At 43.7% G+C, this 21,046-nt stretch overlaps 1 protein-coding gene across 1 annotated transcript in view; it reads left to right on the forward strand.

Moving 5' to 3' along the window:
• Positions 1 to 21,046, forward strand: part of dock1 (dedicator of cytokinesis 1) — a 159,415-nt gene that overhangs the window by 27,351 nt on the left and 111,018 nt on the right. Inside the window, exons 13-23 of the mRNA XM_079182099.1 lie at positions 555 to 680; positions 1,027 to 1,151; positions 4,585 to 4,683; positions 5,542 to 5,614; positions 8,582 to 8,685; positions 9,129 to 9,312; positions 14,931 to 15,028; positions 16,741 to 16,830; positions 17,913 to 18,013; positions 18,123 to 18,251; positions 20,625 to 20,733. Coding sequence (XP_079038225.1) covers positions 555 to 680; positions 1,027 to 1,151; positions 4,585 to 4,683; positions 5,542 to 5,614; positions 8,582 to 8,685; positions 9,129 to 9,312; positions 14,931 to 15,028; positions 16,741 to 16,830; positions 17,913 to 18,013; positions 18,123 to 18,251; positions 20,625 to 20,733 — 1,238 coding nt within the window. The remainder of the gene's footprint in view (positions 1 to 554; positions 681 to 1,026; positions 1,152 to 4,584; positions 4,684 to 5,541; positions 5,615 to 8,581; positions 8,686 to 9,128; positions 9,313 to 14,930; positions 15,029 to 16,740; positions 16,831 to 17,912; positions 18,014 to 18,122; positions 18,252 to 20,624; positions 20,734 to 21,046) is intronic.

Raw genomic sequence — 21,046 nt, forward strand, 5'->3', positions numbered from 1 at the left:
GCACGATTTATATACAATAAGTGTCATTTATTCTCATATTAAAATAGAAAGTCTGAGGCATTGCAGACATTGTTATAAATTTGGCAGTAGAAAAAGTTTGTTTTGTACTTGTTTTCCCCCCTCCCAGTATTGGTGCTCAGAATTTGCACTTTTATTTGATCCAAGCTCTGAGACTTTTTAGTCTGATCAGAACAAAAAGACTCGTCTACAAAGCAGATCAAATGTGCTCATATACAGGTGGTATTGTAGATGTCAAACCCAGCATCAATCATCAAGGCTCAACAGATGAATTAAATATTTTGCTGTGATTTTTCATAACTCCTCGGCGTCCCCAAGTATGGATTTTGTAGTTGTGGTCATGCTTTCCTAATCACATACCCGAGGGTAGCTTTTATTTAGTGTCTCGCTGGAGAGCCGTTAGATGTCACTCTTGACGGCGGGAAGCGCGAGGATAAATCTCTTTTCAGTATTTTCCCGGGGCAGGTTGCTCTCACATTGTCTTCTCCTGACGTTATCTCGGCCCCTCACCTCTTTTACGTTGAATTCATCACCAGGCCTGTGGGTGACTCTGAAGCTGCTTCCTGGAGACATCCATCAGATAAGGAAGGACTTCCCTCACCTGGTGGACCGATCAACAGCCGTGGCTCGCAAGATGGGCTTTCCTGAGATCATCATGCCAGGTGTTTTTAAAAAGCTCTACCATTGCTGCCTGTCTCTTTTTTGTATTACTTATTTGATTTGCTGAATCATTCATTCAGAAAGTGAATTAGAATGAATAGCTGCTATTTTACAAAATGTGAGTTCGAGAGAAAAGGACATATACTTCAAGGTTTGATGAAGACATTAGTTATTTAATGGACTGAAGTCCCCCAAGAAGTATATGGTCCCAGACATGCACTTACCCCACCTACGATGTAATGCAGCAATATTATTATATGTATCCAGAAGGGTGAATAATGAGTGCTGGAAAACCTTTAAAAGTGAGGATTTCCTCCCATCTGACCGGCTTGTCTCTTTTTCCTAAAGGTGATGTGCGAAACGACATCTACGTGACTCTGGCTCTCGGGGATTTTGACAAAGGGAGCAAGACCAAGCCCAAAAATATAGAGGTGATCATGTCCGTTTACGACGAGGACGGCAAGAAACTGGAGGTACGGCTGAGGAATATTAACTTGTACCTATTTGGTATTTCACCTGGGTTCAGCTCATTGTCAGCAATTCTGGACAGAAGTGCTCGAGCCGATCGCTCTCTCGGACCGTCTGTGATTTAACGGGCTTTCTTTAATCTCACACAGCTCAGCACGCTGCTTAACTGACCAGGACTCCTATAAAGCAGTGTGATACACAGGCCAGACTGTACGCCTTTGCCACCCGTCAAAAATGACAGAATGCAATATCGGTGCTTTGTGGTTGATTGACTGGCATTACATTTGGCTCACCACTGCAGGAACCTCCTTAATTCATTGTCAGAGTCGGTTCCAGATCCAAACATGTGGACAGGAAATGTAGGCAGCAGAGTTTAAAGTGATGAGAGAGAAATCAGCTTTTCCCTTCTGGTAAAATAATGACCTTTGCTAATGAAGGTGGAAGGATCATTTTCTCCCCTGTCTATTTGTTTGTTCAATATTTATGGGGATGCACAGCAATCATTTAATTATGTTTGTTTTGTGGTCAGCAATTCATTATTAAAATTTCAGTCATACCTTGTAGGCATTGATAGGAACGTCTGGCGTCCAGGATTGCAGCTTAATGCCATTAATTGCATTGAAAGTCTCTAGAAAAACAACAAAACATTTGAACGTTAATCATTGTGGCGACTGCCAATTTGCAACTTGGAGCCTGTTTCATAGACCTTTTTAACTCCCGAGTACGGTTTCCGTTTGAATCATGTGCCAACCCATCAGTGTCATAATGTCCTAATAAAGCCGTTGTCTTATCTAGGGTCTCGAACCAGTGACCCCTTTCTCTGACGTTTAATTATAATCACCCCCTGCTTGACTTGAGCTCGTGTTCTGCAGAGGCCATCAGTTAATGGGGGATATGAGAGCTTTAGAGGAGTCGGACATGAGGAGTTTGTAGGAGTGAGTGAGTGTGTGCTCACGCGCCTGTGAATGTACCGTTTTTGATTTTGAGACTTTTGATTTAACCCTTGTCTTGATTTTGGGGCCACCGTTTGTAGAGATCTTGTAATAGTTTGCATTAAGTTAAAAGTTAATACAAGGAACTTTGAACTGGTTACGAAACCGGCTCAATTTCAGCTTTAAGGTATACCTGATATTTTCTTGCAAGGCTCGCTAAGGGTCCTATTGCTGTCATGGCACTCAGCATGCCTGTGTACTTGGAGTGAGAGTGTAAGTCACAAGGACCGATGATGGAGAAGTTAATTGAGATGAGACATCGGTGGTTACGGGGAGGCCTCCCGCAAATAGCCAATCAGAGGAGAGCGCTATTACCCTTAGCTGCCTCAATTATACACATTAGTCTTAAATTGAGAGGCTGCGTCTGCGATTTGGCCCGGCAGGCATGGGAAGTGTAAGGATCAGTGGTGATTATAATGTAAATATAGTTCTGAAGTGGCAAATAGCAGTGATGATCCGGGCTTCTGTCAGATGGTACAGGAAACATATGACAATACAGACATTGCTTGGTTTTCTCATTGCTAGATAAGTAGTCTCATTGTGATTTATTTTTGGATGTTTAGTTTGTGCTATACTTTTTACTGCATTACATGGACAAATCTTTTAGAAGATTTTAGAACACAGATAAAAAACACTGCTTCTTAATATTCAAGTGTACCTCTCTTTGGTTTTGTTACATTTATATATGTAGTTATATCCAGTTTTAGTCATCAACCAGAAGCTGTACTGTGTTTATTATAGTAGACATGTTGTCTCTGTCTGGTGCCAGTATTATACCTACATTTTGGTGCTGATATCAGAATGATGAGTCACCTACATTTCATAAATCTCCAGAATAACAACATTTGCAAAGAGGACCGTCTCAGCGCTCCTACAGTAGCTACGATTCTGAACAAAATAGTATTTGACACAAGGGGGTTAAACATAGTTTGGGTTGAGTGCCCAGCTCTTTTCAGTCAGTGTCACTGGAACATATTGACTGTGTATGTAAAGACTGTCAGAGCCTTTGCGAAACAACGATTTGTGTTAGTGACAGCCGTCAGCAGGGATGAAGGGACATTGATCACATCTACTGGTGTCATGGCCATGTGTCCCTGCAGCTCTGCAGCTCCCGTCAGTCGACATCTCGTCTTGCAGCTTCTCACAGAAAATGCCCAGTGTCATGTGTTTGGTTCTCCAGGGATCAGGGCTAATTGGTCTAATTCTTCCTCTTCCTTCCTGGAGTTTAATTGGCACGCAGGAAGTTCTGTGTCTGAGATGAGAGACAACTTTCAGAGAAACTTTCTCTTCAATTCACCTTAAACTTAGGTCGGTTTTGTTTTCATCAAGCCACATAAAGACGCCTCCATACACGAGGCACTTGAAAATAGCAAAATTACAGTTATCTCATTCAGGCAAGGTTTACATTAGGTTAAACCTTTTGTGTCTTTCTCTCTGGATGTTTCCGTCTCGGCCCTCTTATCTCAACCATTCTTCTCCGGTCTCTTTCTGGCTCTGAATTTAGTCATCCTTCCCCTGTCTCAAAAAGGATTTGTGATGCTGTGTAAAGAGAGTCTGGACAGTGACTTATCACCCCGACATATTAGCACACCACCCCCACAAAAACCCTGCTCACCTGCGGCTAGACCTCGACCACTTTCCCATCTTCGTCTCTCCAAAATCTGAGGCTGTCATGAATCCTGGCCTTTTAGTTAAGGGGAAGGGTTGCTAGAGCTAGCACCTGCCCCCCCCTAGATCTGCCCGGCGTGACTGGGGGAGACGGGGCCTGTTATTCCTCATAATTGCTGGTTGTCAGAAGCCATTAGTGTTGGAGTATTTTAGCAGCACCGTGGCCAGAGAGTCAGCTGGAGTAGTGGGAGGAAAGAGGTAGGCTGGCTGAGCGCGGATTGATAGAAAGCGAGGCATGCGTGCCCTCCGCTGTCACTCCAGCCCTCGTGCCAAATCCCCCAGGGGACGCGTAGTATTTTACATACGCACCCTGACCCGTTGTAGAAACTCAGGGGGACCCACTAGGAAGACCAATTTACATGGCTGGTTCCAGCCGCACCAGCTGGTCTGCTTCCCTGCTGCGCCTGGCTTCCCTCCACTTCTCACTGCACGGGAGCCACAGCTCCTCCTTAAATAATTCATTTCTAATTTATTTCTCATTTCCACTATGCTGTCATAAGATTGGCAGCCAACAGGCAGGTGTGCATGCATTAACTACATCCAGACTTTTAAAGGCCACTACTAGATAAGCTTTGTGCCCCAGGGACTATATTTTATGAAATAACTGCTCGCCAATCTTCCACATGCTGCAGGTGTGCTAATGGTTTGACAGTTCTAATAACTCAACCATCATGATGTTGCCACTTAGAACAAACTTACGGCTATGCCAGTATAACCAAATATATCAGTCGTGTTGTTTGATAACTTGCTTTGTGTCTTTTTCTTTCTCGCTATCTAGAGTGTGATCTTCCCTGGAGCTGGAGACGAGGGCATCAATGAGTACAAGTCCGTCATCTACTACCAAGTGAAGCAGTCCCGCTGGTTTGAAACAATAAAGGTGTGTCACTGTCCTTACCTCTGCAGTGGTGACTATTAATCCAATCAATAGATTAGATGGTTTATGTGGTGGCAAAATAAATGTATAGAACAAAAAGTTATTGATTCATTATGTTTTATATTTTTAGCTCATTTACTACAAATCACACGTACTTTACGTCACAAGTAACCATTTTGTAAACCAGTTCTCCAGAGCCGTCCTGCGAAAACCATCCCAAATCAAAATGTTGTTTCTTTACTTTGTTGCTATCATCTATAGTTGCTCGTGGCATAATAAGAACAACATTAAAATGTTGAGGAAATAAATAAGTATATTTGTTTTGCTAGCGCTATAGAGAAAAGTCACGCTGAAATATACAGGATTACCAGGATGGGTTTAAAAATAGTCCACATTATATCTGAGTGAACTGCTGTGTCTTATTGTTGTATATTTAGCTTAAAGCTACATAAACTTTTTGTTATCAAAGTGCAAATACCTCAGCAGTGTATTTCATTACAGAACAGGAGTAAATGCTGCAGTTCACTGCTTAACGCCTCATGTTCCCCCGAACAGAAACTCTCGGTCCTGCTGTGTGTTTCGCTCCATTAGCTGTTAGCTCCTTTTTTGTCCCAGAGGCGGGAGGATCTGTTTGTCCCAATATGCATTTTCTATCGATGACGGGACAACGTTAGTCTCACTCTGTTGCAAACCATTCTACTGATTCTATTGGTTTTAAATAGTTTCTATATTGTATGAAAGTCTAGCCTTTGAGGCGCATTCTGCTCCCGTGTCCCGGCGTGTCCTGAAACATCTGCTTTTGTGAGTGCGGGTTCATGGGTGTAGATGACTCACACGGTCCCTTTCTGTCCTTCAACTCAGGTTGCTATCCCCATCGAGGACGTGAACCGGAGCCACTTGCGGTTCACCTTTCGCCACCGCTCATCGCAGGACTGTGAGTACAAATGTCAGCGTTTTAATAATCAGTTTTGCCGAAGAACAGCTGCACGACTGGCTGCTAATCTATCCGCAGCAAAAAATAGTGGAAGATATCCAATCCGAGCAGATGTGTTGCACGCTGATAAATACTCCGAAGCTCACCCTTTGTCACATTCATCAGAGGTATTAGCGTGCCACGGCACAAAGCAGCATCATGAAGCGGCTTGTCAGAGGCTACAGCTGGGATGTGAAAAATGCCCGAGGGGACCCGGTTGTTTGTCGGGACCAGTGTCGGGCTGAACGCAGCCAGTGTTGTATCTCCTTCTGTTTTTTAACACCCTTTCTAATCCTGGGGGTGTGGAGGGTAGGGAAGCCTGGTACTGGCAGCCCTGCCGTCCCATCTGCCCGCCACATGGCGAGGCCATCCCTCCATTGTGTGCAGGGAAAAGGATTTCAGTGGGGTAAAGGGAGCCATGACAGGTGTATTAAACAATCGGCTCATAGCGCTCGGAAGTCAAAGCAGAACTGGGGAGGATGTCAGCATGGGAAACTATACCTTTCCCTTAGTAAAGCAATCTGCAGCTGCCGTCATCCTCCAGTTCCAAAATCCCTCAGCTCCGTTTGCCTCTCGCCGACATGCAGGTCGGTTTGGAGGAAATGGCCAGGTCTCAGAGCTCAGTGCTGGCTTATAATCCACTTGGAGAGCCTTCTTGTCATGCTTGGCACCTTGCTTCTGCGGGGACTAATGCTGTTACGAGGCATGCCTTTGAAACTCTGTGACTTGCTGTTATCCTGCTGTAATGGTTGCTTTACAAACTGGCTCACCTCAAGTGACTCTGGGACTGGGGGGGGGGGGCATGCTGATGCTGCTGAACTTTAACTTGTCCCTGATAATTGAGAAGACGGGGGTTGGGGGAACCGTATATTGGCAGGATTATATATTCGTACGTGGTGTATGCCTTTTATTTCCCTGTCGGTGAGAGTGTTAACACTTGTATCCCATCGTAGGACATAAAACACCTGGCCATTCATATCCCTGTACACATGAATCTAGCTTCCAAGTTTCTGATTGGCTGCATCTGTGCAGGCGTCGAGCCACTTGGTTTTCCCTGCACTGAGTTGCCTTTTGGATTTCTGCTCTAGAATCTGTTGCATACACCACTCTGCTGGATTTCAGCTTCTCCATTTTGACCCCAAGTAATGGTAGACAAACTGTGAAGAATGTATCCTCTCCATCACCATGTGTCAGACTTTCATATCGCTCAAATGTAGGTTCCCGAAGCTAGGATGTTTACATGTGCAAACCCTGACCCATTACCTATTGTGTAATTAGTTCCTCCGTGATATTAATCTTTGAATGCCGATTTCATAGCACCGTAAAACATATTGCCTGCATACTCCCGGCAAAGTACTTTCCCAGCAAATAGGGGGGTATTAATCTCTCTCCATATGAAGAGTGTTTGCAGCAGAGCAGAGATAGTCTGTTAAAGAAGTCCTTTCAGTTGTCCGCCTCTGCCGCCACCTGCTTGTGTCCGTCCTGCTTCCTCCACAGCTACTAGCTTGCACTGGACTTTGTAGAGTGACAGCGCTGCTCATCAAGGCCACAACTGTGCGCTCAGTACCTCTCAACCCCTCTGGTTCAAAATCAGGCCGGTTTTTATCAGACTACCATTCGAGCATTGTCAGACTTCATCAGACTGATGACTGATATCACAGATACCGCCGTGGCTGGAAGAGATCACCGCCGTCCTTTCACTTCTGTTTCATCCGTCACCGTGCCATATTGCCTGGTGAGTGGGGGTTAGAGGGGAGTCTTTAAAATGTGGCACAGTACACACAACATAAATCTGAACTGACAGACCACCTTAGAGGCGGAAGTCTGCAGAACTTCCAAACAAACTTGAGTTTGATTGGCTGAAAAAGGGTATCTCTGTCCCCCCCCCCCCCCCCCCCCCCCAAAAAAAAAGTGCAGAGTTTCTTCTTTCTAATACATTTTTCTCAACTGGGTGGCATGCACACACTGTTTTCTCTCCAGTGGTTCCTCTCAAGCCAGCCCAGCAATTATTCACCGGCGAGGCTGCAGGCAGCAAACCAATGAGGGGATTTATGCAGATAGAATGCATGAGATACTTGGATGAATCACGTCTCCCTGCACGTAAATCTGAGCTGGTTGATCCCCAATGATGATATATGTTGGCCTCTCCAGACGCTTGGTTACAGGACAAAGTCATAACTCTCGAGCCTTGTTTATGCAGCGCTTCCCCTCAACAGTTCGAAACACCGTCGTACACGTGTGTGTGCAAGCACACATGAGCAATGAGCATCTTTTTCTTCGCCGTAGATGGATTACACAAACAGCCCTGAGATCAGCTGCAAGTGTTCATTCATATGCTAAGAGGAAGTGGACACACGAGGAATCTTAATCCAAACTTTGTGGCTTCAATATCTGTAATGAGCTATCTAGAGAGAAGTGTTCCTTTCTTTTACAAATCACATGTTTACGATCAAATCAATCGTCGTTATGATCGCTCAGATGCCGCATTTATCGACTTGTAATTTAATAATTTCTATCATTGCGCCTCCCACTTGCTCTTCGCCTTGCACAATGCATTCACACCCATTGCTCTTAAGGCAGTCAAAGTAGATAACTTGTGTAGAGATGCAGTCGCAGCGGTAAAACAGACATCAGAAGGGGGACAGTATGTTGTTGGGCTGGGGAGCCCTCTCAGGAGCTGACTCAGAGCCTGTTGTGCTGACATTTACATTTGGGATTATCTGTTTTTATTTGTCTGCTAGCTTGTTAATGATTTGTTGTAAAGTCCGCCTCGCAGCATGGTTCACTGCAATAGACTCTAAGAGTATTTGCAAATATTCACAAAAAGTACGCTTTTTTTAAAATAAACAGGAAAGGAATGCATCATCTCCTCCAAAACAGCTGTTTTTTTTAAGTCTTCCTCATGCGTTTCTTTTCTTCCTCCCACAGCCAAAGACAAATCTGAGAAGATATTCGCTCTGTCTTTCGTGAAGTTGATGAGGTATGATGGGACGACTCTGAGGGACGGCGAGCATGATCTCATCGTGTACAAGGTAAATGTGAAGTAGCCCATAATAACACCGGTAGATGTCCGCCTGTGGTGTTCTGGTATGTTTGTTACTGTATCTGTCGAGCCGGCCCTCGTGACCACAGATATGAGTCCGAGTTGCCGTAATAATAGCTTCTTTGCCTTCTATGGAGAATAGTGTGGTTGGTACGCATCCACCCCCGCAATTAAACAACTTTCTAATTACAATCCCTTGTATAACGATGCCTTTGCTGTGCCCATTCATCTTAATTGAAAAGTTGATGTAGGAACAATTCTCCCAATTAGATTGTTCTTTATGTTTTGCATTCCCGTCGTCAGTCAAAGTTACTGTTTGGCAAAGAACTCTCGCATGCAACAGCTAGCAGTAGAAACATCCTTTAAAGCATAGAAAAAAACATAAAAGAGATAGGAGTTATGGATTTCACTTGTCTTTTCCTGGAAAACCAGGCAGAAGTAAAGAAGTTGGAGGACTCCTCTATCTACTTGAGCCTTCCTGCCACAAAAATGGAGCTGGAGGAGAAGGGCTACTCCACCACGGGGAAAAACTCCCAGAACCTGGGCAACTGTTCCATCAGCAAGGACTCCTTCCAGATCTCCACGCTGGTCTGCTCCACCAAGCTCACACAGAACGGTAACAGCTCCTATGCTTCACTCTTTGCATTTGCCTGGTTTTCTCTTTCTTTTGTCTTTTTCTTTTTGTCTCTACCAAGTGCCTTGCCAACGCACTCCTAATCTGTACAGGTTTACAAGAAACACAAACGCTAACTTGTCCTCACAACACCTGTAAACGTATGCTTATTGGCAGACAGAGAAGCTAGTATTCCAGCAGTTATCATTTTCAATTTTACTTTAGCCGAGTAGACCCTGGATATTTGAAACCAGCTTTGGGCCACAGCTTCTGACTTTGAATGACGGATTATCCGTGCGCACTAACCATATATATCACTTAAAGTAGGACTCGGGGACCCCTGCCGTCCGAAGCTCCTTCCACCCGGTCTTTGGACGTTTGCCCTCGCCCAAGGGTTGTCTGTTATCTTTTTCTCCTCCTGACCTACTTTCCCTTACATAACTCCCTTCTATGAGTCAGTGCCAGTCAGTCCATCTCTGCTCTGTTTACAGTTTTGTCAGTCTGGCAGAGTAATTTCCCTGGGTGCTGCGAAGATCTACACCTATTAAGCTAAGGAAATCCCCATCTCTGCCCTGTGGTAAATGGATTAAGGATTTTGGCCTCTTTTGTTCCCCCAGCCTTTATACATGTTTACAAATCCCAACAGACATTACTGTAAACCCTCTTGGACGTGTTGGTATTTGCACACTGTGTTAACATTGCGGTTGTCTCAGTGCGCATTGTGTGTAAAGCTGCGCTTGAGCGGTCAAATGCTCCGAGCTCTGATTTCACAGTTACTCTAAACCAGGGGTGTCAAACTCATTGTTGCTCTGGGGCCGCATCGACATCATGGTTGCCCCCAAAGGGCCGGTTGTCGGCGGGGGGGGGGGGGGGCTGCTGCTGCCACATACGCTGGTGGAGGTGTGTGCGCGCGGATCGGGGAGGAGCTCCGCCGTGCGCGATTTCCATTTTTTTTTTTTTTTGCTGGTAGATTCGCGGGCCACATAAAATGACGTGGCGCGCGGGCCGTATGTTTGACACCCCTGCTCTAAACAGATCCATCCTAAATGTCTGCGCTTGCTTCTATGTTCTTTTTTTTTGGTATGCAGGACTGAGTCACCATTTTAATTAGAGCCTAAATGAAAGTTTCCTCATTCCTCTCTGTGCTTTTTGGCCACAGCCTGAAAGAGGGTGAGAACGAAGAAGGGACAGATTCACCGCAGGCCCAACTTTGACTGGAATTGAAATTAATTGTTTTGCTTGCCCAAAGCAACAACCTGTTTGAATACAAAGTTCATCGTGCCCTTATGCTTTTGTTCATGGTAACACAAAGATAATTTTAATTAGTCAGACATCCTTAAAGGATACGCTTGAACTTCGAAGCAAATTGATGTTTTGTGTGGCCGAGGTCGTTGCAGTCTTTTTGTAGTATCGGAGCGCTCACTGAATAATCCTTATATATCCCTGTAAAAAGAAGCACTACAAACATGTTAATTTTATTCATGTGCAAAAATAATATATGATATAATCCTTTTTTGAATATTTAAATCCTCCCTTCACACGTTGTATTGCAAAGTAAAGTAAGGCCGGAGAAGATCGGCAACTTATTGTCTGTTACACTAAAGTCCTCTCTTAAAGTTTTAAATTGTACTAAAGGATAATTGCACCTTATTACAACTTGACACCAAAATGAACTAGAAACATGAAAACATCGCTTTAACGTTCAGCGAGACTGTCCAAACCACTGTATCTGAAAGCAAGCACACCCAACATGTTGATGATAATCTCTCACTGCACGGAAAACTATGCATGCGCACTACGGCAAATACAACAGGTCAAAGTTAATCCAGCAGTTTAATCTGTTCACCACAATTCATGTTTACAACAGGGGTTCCAGATAGGTTTGGCCCACCTGGAGGTTTGTTTAAAAGCTCTATGATCGTGTGTGGCAGCTTGTGTTTCTTGCTCCCTTTCACTTTGTTTTAGCAATGTGTTTTCTGCTTTCCTAGATCTAAGCACATAACTGTACAAGCGAGTACATCCGTAAACGGAGGCGCTGCATTGTTTGTTTTCTAATGTGAATATGAGAGACAAAGTATATGAGGTTATAAACTCCATGATCGGGAGTTGCAAAAAAACGTGCCTCTTGCACTGATGGAACCATCTCAGCACCTCTTGTAATAGTGAAATACATACACGGTTGTTGATCTTGATGCACCGCAGATATTCTAGAAACACTGGATTTTCACCTGACGGTGGCTTTGAGCAAAGAGGAACAGCTGTCTGCATCAATCTTCTTCAGAATAAAACATCTTCTCTCTACCAGCCACAAACTGATGCAGAGCCCTCATGTGACCTCGTGGAAAATCGTTGCTGAAAATCGTTGCTTCAGAGACTTGAATTCGGAGAAAAGGTGGATTTTTCATTGTTGCATTCCTAGATGTGGCCCAGATAACGTGCACAATAAACGCTCATAAAGTCACGGAAATGAGGTCACTGCAGAACCCCGAACAGGCCTTGGTTAGATCTATTCGAGGGCAGACTTTTGTTTTACAATTACATTATACTGCGTGAAAGAGGAGGACGTTGTGTGTTCCTAACAGTTTTTGTGATTAAGTTTAGTCCGCGGTATAAATTGTCATTTAAATAGAGTCGTGTGTGGCCTCCTACTCGGCTCAGTGGGTGGTGATGTCGGCAGCTTCAGTTACAGAAGCAGAACCCGCCCACTCCGATTACAGTAGATAGGGAAGTCGCGTCAGTAGCTCAAACCCTTGTCTCAACTGTAGATGTACAGTATTTAACATCAACAAGAAGCAATCAATCACCATTTCCTCTCCCCGTTGTCCGCTTTGCATATCCTTTCTACTCTTTCCCTGTGTGCGAGCGACTGGCAGCAGCGTGTGTCCCGGTGAGAAGATTCAGTCCGGCAGAGCGGCTCCTCTGCTGATATTTACCTGGCACTTTGCACTGCTAATTTGCAAGGCCTCGTCGGCACTGCACACTGAGTTTGATTAAACAGAGAGGTGCGTGCGCGCGTGTGCATGCATGTCTCCCATGGGATGTCATCCCACGCCAAAGCTCTAGGAAAAGGTTTGAGTTCTTTTAATAAATCAATGCAGAGCCAATCTCTCTCTCTCTCCGACTGTGTCTGCCTGCGTTATTAAAACCTGGAGGCTCTTTTAAAACCTTCACCTTCACTCACTTCCTTTTTCCTTCTATTCTGATTCATCATCTTCAATCTTAGACACCCCTTCTCGGCGATCGGAGTATATATATCGACGACCGAAGGGATGATTGACGATTGATTTTATATTACGCGGATATGAAGGCGATTTTAAATGACTTTAACAGACTCAGGAATTTTAAATCCTTAATTATAAACCAGTTTGATCTCTGATCGCCGTACGCCTGTTCACCACAACTTTGCTCTGCGCTGGTAAAGAGTAGTTAATGTTATTATGGTAAACGGAACATGATGCTGTGATAGAGTCGCACAGAAACACCAACATGGATTTTTAAAAGCTGTTTAGAGGAGAACAGAATAGAGGAGACATTGCTATTAATTCTTTTCTTTTTCATGTTTAGATATTTTTAATAAAACGTTCACACTCTTTGATAAATGTTTGTTTATGTAACTGAACTGCTTGCAACAAGCTTGTAGCCTGGACCTAGTTTGTAGTTGACAAATTGCTGGCAGACACTTCTAAACCGATACATCCTTTAAATCATTCATCAAGCAACAATGTTCATGTTCTTGTTCCATTTTTCAAATGTGAAGATGTGCTTCTTTTTTTTGTAAATAAACCGGGTTGTTTTTGGGGTGTTGACCGGACAATGGTAAATGGTAAATGGACTGTTAAGTTATAGAGGCCTGACCATTGAGACCCTAACCCTTTAGTCCAAAGCACCCAGCTATTAGTTTGACAGCCCTCTTTCTCCTGAGCCACCTCAAAATAAGCTATTTGGGTTCTGTGGAAATCCAGATGTTTTGCTGTTTATAGAACACATAATGGATTGATTTATTGTAAAAAAAAGAAACAAAATCAACATATTCATCAATACTAAAAATAAGCATTAATTGCAGCCTTACGTTTGTCTATAACTAAATTCATGTTCACCTCAGGCTAACTGGTTCTCCACACGATATTTCACAAGAGTTACTCAGGCGGGGGGTTTGGGGGTTTGGGGGGAACAGTACTTTGAATGCCCCTTGCAACAGACTGCTTGCTTCGTACACATGACACCTCATCCCTGATCCCCACATCTGAGATGAAACACTTTTTTTTTTTTTTAATTAAGCTAGATTTATGCATGCGGTCTCCCAGCGCTGGGAGCTCGTGTGAAGTGGCTGCTGGCTCGTCCCTGGGTATTTGCAGTGTGCTTCACTAAACGAATGCTGGAGGAGAAGCACAGATCTAATGGCAGCAGAGCTTGGAGTGGACGTTGCCTGGTGAAAAATATTGTATTAAAAGATAGTTTTAGGCTAGAGAAGTAATATTTATACTGTGTAAAATTGCTGTGTTTAAAAACCCTGCACTTTTAAATTTATAACCAAATACAAGGCTGTGACTATTAAAGAAAACAAGAACAAGCTATTAGGACTACTTAGTGGTTGTGTTTGCTTGTTAAAAATGAGCAAAAATGCTCTTGTCCAGCAGTTGTACCGAAAACAAACATTTGAACGCTAATGCTAAGGTTTTTTGCATTACGATGTAACCTACTCTCCCGGAATTGATTATTCCACCACTCTCCATCTGCCAGTTTTGTAGCTTTTGAATTCGGGTGCCTACGAAGACATCCGTTCTCAAGCAAGATATTGTTTGTCGCAGGCACTTCCGCGCGAACCACATCTCGTGCACACCCTGCCTCACTGTCCCATGTGCTGCAGACGGCGTGACCTCTAACAGCATTGATGATTTATTCTCATTTCATTACATTTTTGTCTCTGAGCGGCTAAGCCTACAGTTTTCAAACACATATATCCTTGGGGAAGGGGGACCCGTGGTTATTTTAGATTGGGGTCTTGTGACTGAGCCCTGATAGGTTGTCAGGTTTGCAGATGATAGGCATACATCACTGTCTCGCCATGCTTGATTGGCTCTCCGATAGCCGATCAGGCATGGCGAGCAGAAAGAGGGGGGCGTCCAGCTGCTTTTTCTACGCAGGCTTGGCTAATAAACACCGTGAATCCGCTATATCTGCACTGGTCTATAGCTGGGTTGATTAATTAATTATCAATCCATTGTGTTTTAACTTTAGAAAAGATCTGACTTGGTTTAGGGGGCTGGCGCTAACCATCCCTAAACAAATGGACATTTTGAGACTCCCAATTTGATAATCTGCCAAAGGTGGTCTGAACAAGCGTTCCCTTGAGCTTGATTAATCGCGTCATGACTAAATTGATTTTCCCTGATTAAAGTAAGAGATCTAATAGAATGACTTACGCCACGTTTAGGAAATTCACTAACTGACTTGTGACATCTCAAACAAATGGCCCCACAACACTCATTAAATTCAACCTTAATTGTCATTTCTCGCTGCCTCTCAATCTCTCTTCACGGCGTATTACCATTGGCAGGATGAGCATCACGCTGCGCTTTGTGGTAATGGCTTTTTTGTTTTGCTTGTTTTGTTTGTTTCAGTGGACCTGCTTGGCCTGCTGAAGTGGCGCTCCAACACCAGCCTGCTGCAGCAGAACCTTCGTCAGCTGATGAAGGTGGAAGGTGGCGAGGTCGTCAAGGTCAGCGGGCGAAAGTCGTCCTGCAATGCGCCGACTACACTGTCGTCTTTGTTTTAACGCTGAGTCATAAAACTCTGGTGCATTCAAAGCAGGAGCCAAAAAAACTTTTTTTTAACTGTTGTATCCTTGGAAATGGAACTCCTCCCACCAGGTTAACGAAACAAATAAAGAAATATATACCTCAACAGCTGGCGACATAAAAAAAAAAAGGCAGTCACAATCCTCAGTGTTCCTGAAGGTTACAGCTTCTTGGCAAATGATTTCACTGTCGGAGGGAAGCACAGAGCACCACACACAGTGTAGTGAAGGGCAGGAGATGACCTGCTGTCACACGTGTACGCAGGCCCTTGAAATGCTCAGCGTGGGGCAGATGAATAATTCAATCTCCAGATAAAGTTTAGCATGGGCTGGTAAGGGGGCCTGTCAAGATTGCAGCGTATCTGAGGAAGTCCTTCACCCACACAGTTTTGATCAGGCCAGATAGATGTGTCAACCACAGCTGGACCAGTTCATTAAACCACAGGGGTGTGATTATTATTACCAGCACATTAGCACTCAATCGCTCCAAAGCTCTCCGAGGCTGCAATTACATCACTCTTTCGGCGTGGCATTTAAGAGACGATTTATCAACCGGGTATACATCGCTATGGGCGTATGCTGTTTATTAGATACTATGCATGCAGATTAGATCATAGATACATCAGTTGTGTTTTTATCATAATGCCATTTTTTTTTTTTTTGCACCCTGATGTGTACTTAAGTGAACGGGTCACCCCTCCCTCGTCTCTTGTCACGCCGTCTGGCCTTCGTGAGATTGCATCGCGCCTTAACCTCCTGACAACGCGTTCTATGTTTGTCTCTCGCTGAGAGCGCGATGAATCTCATCCACATCCAGATGACAGACCGTTCACAGTGTAACGTGAAGGCTCCGTTTCCGACACCTTTGCGTCTGTTTTCACATTGCCTCACAATTGGCTGTGTAAATGGAGCATGCTCCCCCAGTGTATAGTTGGTGTTTCTGGAGGTGCGGCCGACAGGGAAATTATTACCGTCTTCATAGCACTATATTGGCTCGTGTTAGCAGCTGTAAAGGGAAGGTTCACCTGCCATCTAGTTATAGTTCGGTTATATGGGCTCACATTAAACATGTTTGCATTCATGATAAAAATAATAATAAATGAGTTCGTTAAGATTAACAATTTATTGCACTGAACATCTGTTTTGTTATAACTTGATGTGATTTTGCATATTTTTTTTGCCATGTACAGTGTATCTGCATTGAAGCAATATTATTCGCAACAGTAGGATAAGAATTTGAACCGAATCGCCCAGCTCTATGAGGATGTATTTGTTCACCAAGTGTTAGTGTTAAAGCGCCTGCTGCTGATTTTCTGCTTCCACTCTCTGCCCAAAATAGTGTACACATCCCTCAGTGGTCCTTGGTTTGACTGTTCTCATGTATTTCCGTGTCTCTTACTCTGTTATTAGGTTTTTTATGTCTTGTTCCTCTTGACACGACAGGTAATTTACTGGGCCTGAGGTCGTTTATCACTTTAAATGTACTCTCTAAAAGAGGGAAGAGATTTCCAATTTGACTCCGTTTGATTTGAAAGAGCAGTGAAAGCAGTTCTGGCATTTTGCCGGTTGGACTGCGACTTCCATGTTTTGTTGTTGTGCCTGCCGTAACGTGCTTTGTGCCTCTGTCATTCTAGTTTCTGCAAGACACTCTGGATGCTCTCTTCAACATCATGATGGAGAACTCTGACAGTGACACTTTTGATACTTTGGTGTTCGATGCCTTGGTAAGCAAAGAAGCAGACAGAAACAGCGGAGCAGAATTCATACCGGGAGAGGTTCTTGTCAGTGGGAATAAACACTTCGACGCATTCGCAGCTCAGATGCAAATATAATACGTTGTCAAATCTTTCATATGCTAAACACCTCTCTTGACAGGCGCCTTTGCTCTGTGTTGGCCCTTTTTTGATTTACCAACAAAAGCTCTTTGTGCGCTACTGTCTGTTTCCTGTTTTAAGCTGTAGCTCCAAACCACCAGGGTAACAAATCCATTTGTTTTTGTTTTTGGCAGAGAGCAGAAAAACAAAGTATGATAGGAGCAATGTAATAGTCTTTTCTATATGCTCTGTGTTTGAGCATGATTTACCTGTGCCACTAAGAGTCATTTTTGACCACATGGCTTGGATTTGTACATTCACATACACTTGTTGTTCTGGCACTGTACCTCAGTACACTAGATTTGAAATAAAACAATGAATCGGGGACTTGACTTTTAAATTAAGTAATATGATATAATATAGTTGCAGTTCCTACAGTTTTGTCTAATTTCACATCCCATGTGCTGCTTTACAGAGCTAAAACAATAGAACATGTGTATATTGTAGCTCACAAATTATTCCCTCATCAGTTACAGACACAGTGCATCTTATTTGGTATCACTGCTGCATTAATCTGCATGAATTTGTAGGGCCAGGGTAGCATTTTGTTCATGTTGCTTGTTAAAAACAGGTCTCATTTTACTGCAGAATCGAGCACGAAGGAGGCCAAAATATATCAGAGTATGAGCCACAAGTGTTTGTGGCCACGGTATCTAACAGAATCCCCTCTACAATGCTATCGCCTTAACATGGTGGGGTACATCTCAAAAGAACAGTTTTGATTGTCCGAGAAAGTAGGTCGAGATTGTGTTGTCTGTGGTCCCAGATTATCTGCAGGCTCATGAATCGAGAGAAAATGGCTTTCTGCTCGAATGCAATCTGGTTTAATTTCCCAATCTCTGCATATTGAGTAAGACTGGCAGTTTTTTCCTGCTCTCCATTATGAGCGATGTGGTTTACATTCTAACAGATAAGTCTCTGTTCTCTGACAGGTGTTCATAATTGGGCTTATAGCTGACAGAAAGTTCCAACACTTTAACCCTGTCCTGGAGACCTACATTCGAAAGCATTTCAGTGCCACGCTGGCATACACGTGAGTTATTTACCCTCCGCACAAGTAGACCAAAGACATTTACAGTAATAACTCCGTTCCCATTTTGTGAATAGCAGATTTAACAGACTCTGTATTGTTGTGTTTGAAGGAAGCTGACCAAAGTTCTGAAGAACTATGTGGACAACGCCGAAAAGCTGACGGAGCAGCTCCTGAAGGCCATGAAAGCTCTGGAGTACATCTTCAAGTTTATCGTCCGCTCCAGAGTCCTCTTTAACCAGTAGGTTCTCTTTAACTAGTAGGTTTAACCAGTAGGTCTTCTTTAACCAGTAGGTTTAACCAGTAGGTCTTCTTTAACCAGTAGGTCTTCTTTAACCAGTAGGTCTTCTTTAACCAATAGGTTCTCTTTAAACAGTAGGTTCTCTTTAAACAGTAGGTTCTCTTTAACCAGTGGGTTCTCTTTAACCAGTAGGTCCTCTTTAAACAGTAGGTTCTCTTTAACCAGTAGGTTCTCTTTAACCAGTAGGTTCTCTTTAACCAGTAGGTCTTCTTTAACCAGTAGGTCTTCTTTAACCAGTAGGTTCTCTTTAACCAGTAGGTCTTCTTTAACCAGTAGGTCTTCTTTAACCAGTAGGTCTTCTTTAACCAGTAGGTTCTCTTTAACCAGTAGGTCTTCTTTAACCAGTAGGTCTTCTTTAACCAGTCGGTCCTCTTTAACCAGTAGGTCCTCTTTAACCAGTAGGTCCTCTTTAAACAGTAGGTCCTCTTTAAACAGTAGGTTCTCTTTAACCAGTCGGTCCTGATGCACTCACTAAAACTCGAAGAGAATGAAATGAACTAGAAAGCCCAAAACTAAACGCACAGAGAGTAAAACGAAATAAAATGTCATAAAAAACAGAAAAGCAATTCTAAAAAAAGTGTTTTTTTAAAAGTGATTTAAAATAAGAAACAAGGTTTTGCAGCCCCGATATCTTCAGGTTGTTCTAGAGTCTAGAGAGGGATTTCATGCCAGAGAGCAAGAATATACATTCACGTTATCGCCAAGTGATGAAGACGTGGGTAATGGTTTCCACATTTTGTAGGGAAAGAAATAGTCTAAAGAATATTTATACTTATTGCTTGTTAGCTTATTGCTAATAGTTTTAATTTCTATATTGCTGTAGTTGTTCCTTGCACTTTGGTTTCAGCGTTGATTGTGAATGAAGTTGCAACAGGTGAAAATGAATGGTTTTAATGGCGAGGTGGTGATTTGTAATGGATGTGTTTATAATTTGCTGCGGAGATGTTAAGCGGGTGATAGTGTTGTAGAGCAGCTGAATGAGACTGAGGGGCTGATGTATGATCCTGGTCTAATTGAGTGTGCAGACTGATTGGTTTTTCTGTCTGATGTCTAGAGGACACTTCGTCCTTTGCCTCACGGATCAGACTCCAGCAACGCCACTCTCTTGTAGGGCTGTCCGTGTTCCTTTAAGAGGACCTCCTGTCTGTGCTTAGTCGCTGTCGAAGTGCCTCCTTTGGTTGGGTGCCAGTATCGGCTCTGTCGGGCCTTTGTTATCGAGTTAGAAATTCTTCTCAAGTCTGAAACTGTGTTTGTTGAAGCCCGTCATGCAGCTCCGACAAGAAGGTGCCGAGGCTACATCTGCACGTGTTTCCCCCCCCCCCCCTGTGACTTGGGAGTGGTGTGGCTGTCAGGAGCTCAACTCTGCTCCTCTGTGCCGTAGGTGAGAGGCAGCTTTAAGTAATTGTTGTTGTGGGAGCCCAGGACGGATGCCTCTAATCCCATGATTTCTGTAAGCCCTCAACAGTGACTATCATGGGCCATGTAATACCTGCAGCCCCGTGGGAGATTGTGGCAACACAAAAACCCACCTCCCTGGAAGCGGGCCAGTGAAATCTGGTGCGGTGGAGCAATCCAAACACTTCACACCTCTCTACCCTGCCTCTCTCTGCTTCAGTGTGTGTTTTTGAAAACAATTTCAATTTGTCTCTCAAAGTTTTTAATTTATTTAATCTGAGCGGTTGATGCACTAAATTGCCTTGCAATGAGCACCACGTGGCTCATTTACAGTTAATACCCAGTTTGGGGAGATTTATGGGCTCTGCAAGTGGGATGAAAAGCATTTGCATTTTTGGTGGATTATAGAGGAAGCCCTGCTTTGTGTCCCCGTGCACTATTTTCCAGCAATTGTTCTGTGATCATTGGCTTTTGGTGGCTGCAATCTCTGGGCAGCATTTGCTCCACATAACCAAAACGCGCAGTAGATTTGCTACGCATGTTTAGAAAGTAACCTCGCAGGACATTTGCTTTCTGTTCCTCGAATAGTATTCGAGGAGAGTCATTAGCATAGGTCATTAATTTTTTTTTCCGATTTTTGTTTCCACAACAACAGCAGGCAGGTGCTTCAGGGTCTTATCGTGTTGTTTTAAATGCTAATCCGGCCGGAAGAAAGAGTGACGTCTGTGGCTCCGATCCAAAATTATTAGCACTGATAATAAACACCGGCCATTCTGCTGGCTGCTTTTAATGATTTAACAGGGAGGCATCAAACTCTTGTTGTTTTCCACTGCGGGTGGGGCTGTTTACACAGGGATGAAACAAACAACAGCCTTGTGATCATCTGCCAATGTAATTCTCTACTTTATCTCCTCCCAGGCTCTATGAGAACAAAGGAGAGGCCGACTTCATGGAGTCCTTGAGGAACCTCTTCACGTCCTTCAATGACATGATGAACAGTAATTCAGAGAACACTGGCATGGTGAAGGTAGGCCGACTATCGCGCCGGTCCAACTGCATGCTGTCGCTCCAACTCTTTGCCAAGAAATAGCTGCTGCTGCTGCGTGAATAGCAAACAACTGCTGCGGAGTGAATAATACTAATACATCTGCTGTGATTTGCTTTGTATGGCATGCTCTGTAATTGGAGACGCATCTGTCTTGTTAGATATAAACTAATACAGCAGCTTATGAAAACATTGATGTTTGGCTCCTGCTCATTGAGGGTTCTGTATTAGCTGTTTTCTTCACCTCGGTCACGTCTCTTTGTGCAGATTTTCCCGATCTTTACTCTCATTTGCT

Source organism: Pholis gunnellus, assembly GCF_910591455.1.
Source record: "Pholis gunnellus genome assembly, chromosome: 21".
NCBI lineage: Eukaryota > Metazoa > Chordata > Actinopteri > Perciformes > Pholidae > Pholis > Pholis gunnellus.